The following is a 5,000-nucleotide window of genomic DNA, read 5'->3' as shown; positions in this document are numbered from 1 at the left end:
CACCACTTTGGGACTGAAAGAAGGCCCAAAGATTTCCTTTAGATCAGCATTGCACTTCAATCATATTTACAATATTAGAGAATCACCGGAAGAGATGTGTAAATCTGTGTACATCCCAATACAAAAAAAAAGCAATTCGCAAACACAATTGTGGAACACTTCGAACAATAATCCTCATAAGCCATATTACCAAACTACTTTTATGCATGTATGTCAAAATAATAAGGAAAACAATACATCATGAAAATGCTGAAGAACATTAGGGATTCCAACCTGATAAGGGTACTAAAAATGCTATATTTGTCCTTAGTATATTGTGAGAGAGCCATTGAAGTCAAATCCTCCCTAATACATAGGCTTCATCGACTATTAAAAAGTATTTGACAATGTCAAACATAGGGCCGCTAAAATCAATAGGTATTGATGATAAAGACCTAAGACTGTTACAAAATCTGTATTACAACCAAGAAGCATCCATTCTCACAGGATATTCCATCCCTGACTCTGTTGCCATAAGGAAAGGTATAAGACAGGGCTGTGTAGCTTCACCTGATCTATTAAATCTCTATCAAGAAGAAATGCTGAGAGACATTTGAAAGTAGGCGGTGTCAACATCAATAAGATACGTTATACAGATGTCACAGCAATTATTGCATCATCAGAGAAACAATTACAAACCTTGATGGAATGGGTAGTTACTGATAGCAAAGCACCTGGGATGGAAGTAAATTTGTTAGCAAAACTGAGTGTATGGTAATCAAGGACTCAAGAAATGTGAAGCGCAGAATACATGTCAATGGAGAAAAGCTGAAATGTGTAAAGACTTTCAAATACCTATTCTCCATTATAGCAAATTGAAACTAGCAACAAGGAAGTCAAGTGAAGGATTGCACTGGCTAAACGTACATTCACAGAAATGGGCCACATACTTAGAAACAAGACCATTTTGGCAAAACAAAAATGAATGTCCTGAAATATTATGTCTGTTCAACCCTCCTTTATGGCTGTGAAAGTTGTACATTAACAAAGGAATTAAGAAAAATGGTTGATGCATTTGAAATGTGGTGTTTATGGCACATAGAGCACATATCTTACGCTGAGCACAAAACAAAGAAGTCCTAGAGCTTACATACAAGAAATTGAAAGTTTTCAAAATAATAATAAAAACTTCAACTAGGCTTCTTTGGACATATCATCAGGAAAGACAAATGAATTCCTGGCAATCAGTGGTAAAATTAATGGAAAAAGAGCGAGGGGAAAACAAAGATTGACCCTCTTCAAACAGATTAAGGAATTCACTGGAATGGCAGGACGACCACTCATCGACACGATAGATCGTGAGATTTGGAGAGAGACTATAAAGGAAGCCTCCAACGTGTTGGACAGGCTTGGAGCTTAATGATGATAGAGTGTAATATTCACAATATGCTCTCTTATGAGCTTTACAAAGGTTCCCAAGGCAACAGCAATACTGAACATTTAGTATGAGACATGTCACCCATAAAGCGTCCAGTGTCATACCACTAGGCCACAGGTTTAGTTTCTCTTACTAGTTTTTCATCAATCAGAGTGAGCCTGGATTCTTTTGGATGGTACGCAACATCAACAATATTGCTTACTTTGACTGAGTCAGTCAGTTTACATGAAGGGGAGGAAGAAGAATTTTTCCGTCTTTTTTGTTGCGCTTATTTTGAAGCCTTTTAAAACAAAATTTCTGCTGGAAAGAAGCATGTTTTGTTGCCTTTGTTTATTTTGTTATATTTTTTATGGAAGCTTTGATATGATGGTTCCAAGATCAAAATTAGTTAAAACATATATGCTTATGTCTTTGATTTTTTGAGAGAATTGATAAAGAATTCAATATCAAATTTCAAATTTATTATGGACATAAGATGTGCAGTTGTAGAACAGGATGTATTTTATTATGGAACTGTAAAGTTAAATTTCCAGTCATGTATGTCTACCATATTACTCTTCTTATGAAAGAAGTAGGTTTTTGAAATCAAACTGATGATAAAAATAAATATATTTCTTATTACAGATGTCAACAAAACCAAGGACGATCTAGATGAAATAAGTGAGCTGTTGGGAATTTTAAGTGATCAGTCCAACCAATTAAAAGACAATTTGACCTCCATAAGTAATGAAGTCGCCGAGGCATGTAAAATAGGAGCGTGTGGCGGCTCCTTTGATCCAAGTGATTACAATACAGTGGCAAACTTTTCATCTGTAAGTCAATGTTGTATTTAAATATGCTTATGCATTTGGCATCAAAGAATAACATTTTAAAAATATTTGTACAATTTTTATCATCAGGCCAGTAAATTTTTTGACTTTTAATCAGAATTCAGACTCTATTTGGCAAAAATCATATCCTCTAACCTTTCTCAGTCCAATGAAAAGTATTATAAAAGAAAATATTAATAATTAAAATTTAGCAAAGTGCTTTGGTTGTTCTATTTTTGGTGCAGCAATGGATAGTTATCTTATATGCAGAGCATTGTTGAAAAAAAAAATGACACAAAAGGTGCTTCCCCCACGCAAGTTTTACCTTTGAGTCGAGGAGTGCTATTTTTAAGACTTCTACCCTTTTCTTTTTTTTTTGATCTTGCAATCTCACAAACAACGGAACTGAATGTTGACCTTTTGAAACCCCTAGATATCTTAAAATTGTGACCTTTCACCTGACTGCTATTGATTACATTACAGTAAAATGATAAAGACACAGTTTATGTGTGAAAAGAGAAAGATTACTAGTTACTGCAAATAATTATGCATGCAAGGATCTGTTACAGTAAGTCTTGTTTAAAATGATCCAGAAGGTTTTTTATTTTTTTCCCTTGCTTTATTTTAAAGAAGGTCCCGATAGCCCAGTTGATAAGAGCACTCACTTCACACTCAAAGGGACTGAGACCGATCCTGAGTGAAGTCAAGATTATATTTTTCTGACACCCCCCCAATCCCTTCGTCCACCCAGCAGTAATTGAGTAACAGGGTCTGTTAGATCTGGCAGAAGGTATTTTGCGATAGACCAGCATCCTATCCGAAAGTTATCAAACAATTACTACTTTCAGTTAATACTATCGAGACCGGGATAAACTCCAGATCCATGAGCCCGATGCCTCTGGAGGACTACTGTTTTTGAAAACTCATTTTTCTCCACATAATTTTATTTTATTTTATTTATATAGTTGGACAGATTACAAGATGAAGCTAAAAAAGTCGCTGACACCATGGATATGACCCAGTATGTCAATGAAGTAAGTATGGATAGAAATGATGCATAATTATTGTTGGTGACGATGATAATGATGATGATTGTAAGATTGTAAGAGTAGTGTGTACAATTATCTTTGTGCTCTTGTTTTTTTGGGGGTTTTTTTTGTTGAAAAAAAATAGATTTATTGATAATGTGTCACATCAAAGTCACAATTTTGCTGAGATCCTTGCCAATTTTCTTTGTCGAGTGTATATATTCAATGTTATTGAGTGATGCAGCACACGAGTCTTTGTCTTTTTATTATGATGATGTTTATTTTATAATTGTTATAAAGGCAATAATCTCTATTATTTTTATTGTTGTTGAATGTGTGGTAAAGACTAGTTAAGGTGTTTTTTGTTTTTTTCTTATTTCTTTTTTTTAATCTATTTTTAAAATGCTAATGCCAATACATGATTTAAGTTAGAAAAAGAATAATAATATGAAGAAATTTTGATAATAGACAAGACAAATGGTATTAGGGTAAAGTCACTTTTGGACTGAAAAGTTTTTAAGTTTAGTCCTGGTATAGGCTAATTTTTTTGCTATTGTCTTATACTTTAAAGCATTACTTGCTTTATCCAAGCGATTCATTTGACTCTAGGGTGCTGCAAGGGCCATCAATTGTTTGAAAATCGTCTTTTATCCTTTTTATCTAAGTCTACCTACTTTTCATGGTGGTAAATTGACCCGTGTGTGTTGTAAACAAATCGAATTTAAAGAGACAAAATAAAATTATCTGTGTGTTTTGTTTGTGAAAAGTCAAGGGAAGCTATTTTCTTTATTCCCCCCCCCCCCCTTTTTTTCCTCTCATTTTAAATTATATCTTTTTTTCTTTTTTTTTTGTGTGAGTGTATTGGTAATTGAAGAGAAAGAATATTTTACATTTTAAAATATCAGGTGAAATCAAAACAAAACCCAGACTGTTATGATATTGAACTTGTAATATAGTTACATCCGATGTTCCTGTCCTTTTCTCTTGTTCGTTCCTATAATAGAACAGGAAACCTGCAGTTACTAAGTTATTGTACATTGCAAAATCATATAAGAATGCCGTGCATACTTAAAACTATTAGCGTGAGAAGTGTGATGATTCCTTATGCGCAATTTAAGAAAAGGACAATCTTCCTCGCATATCCATAATTAAGCCTATTTGCAAGACACAAGGGAAGATTGCTGTGACAATCTACACTTGTCCTTTCTTTGCACACATTTTTTTTTCTTACTGAAACTTAGGTCTAATGATTTATGAGTGTTGCAGGCACTGACATACCACCCAAGAATGTAGTATGTACCTATAAATAATGATTCTTTAATCCTTTATCTTGTATGTATGTATTATCCTTTCTCTAGGCGCTGATGTGATCCAAATGTATTGCGTGCTTTTTTAAAATTCCTATTTTTTTCTTCAATGACTGATTCATCAGAATAAAGGGTTGTAATCGAATACATAACCTTATATACATGGATTTAAAAACTAGAAGAGAATATGTTTTCAATTATTTGTAGCTTTAAAGTCTAATGCAGAGGCAGTTGGCTCTCTTTCAACCTGTAGGTTTAAGGTACAAATCCCGCTGCGGGCAGTACTAAGTAAAATTCCCTGAGAAGGCTCTATACTCCCATTTTCTAACCAATCTCAAATTTAAGATGTTTATCTGACCAGTAACATCATTGTTGTCGAAAAGAACTGGCTAAATGTTCAGTGCTTAGCCCTTCTCTTAATAAGTTTTAGAATATTAAA

General features: G+C 33.8%; 1 protein-coding gene across 1 annotated transcript in view; it reads left to right on the top strand.

Moving 5' to 3' along the window:
• The window catches only part of LOC144972692 (prominin-1-A-like), a gene marked incomplete in the record, with an annotated part of 94,559 nt that overhangs the window by 37,280 nt on the left and 52,279 nt on the right, over positions 1 to 5,000 (top strand). Inside the window, 2 exon segments of the mRNA XM_078914228.1 lie at positions 2,042 to 2,229; positions 3,192 to 3,260. Of these exon segments, the coding sequence (XP_078770354.1) occupies positions 2,042 to 2,229; positions 3,192 to 3,260 (257 nt within the window).

This window comes from Berghia stephanieae, chromosome 5 (genome assembly GCF_034508935.2).
Source record: "Berghia stephanieae isolate SIO BIC M18660-M18661 chromosome 5, UCSD_Bste_1.3, whole genome shotgun sequence".
Taxonomy (NCBI): Eukaryota; Metazoa; Mollusca; class Gastropoda; order Nudibranchia; family Aeolidiidae; genus Berghia; species Berghia stephanieae.
Note: the sequence above shows the minus strand (reverse complement) of the source record. Positions and strands in the feature narration are given on the sequence as shown.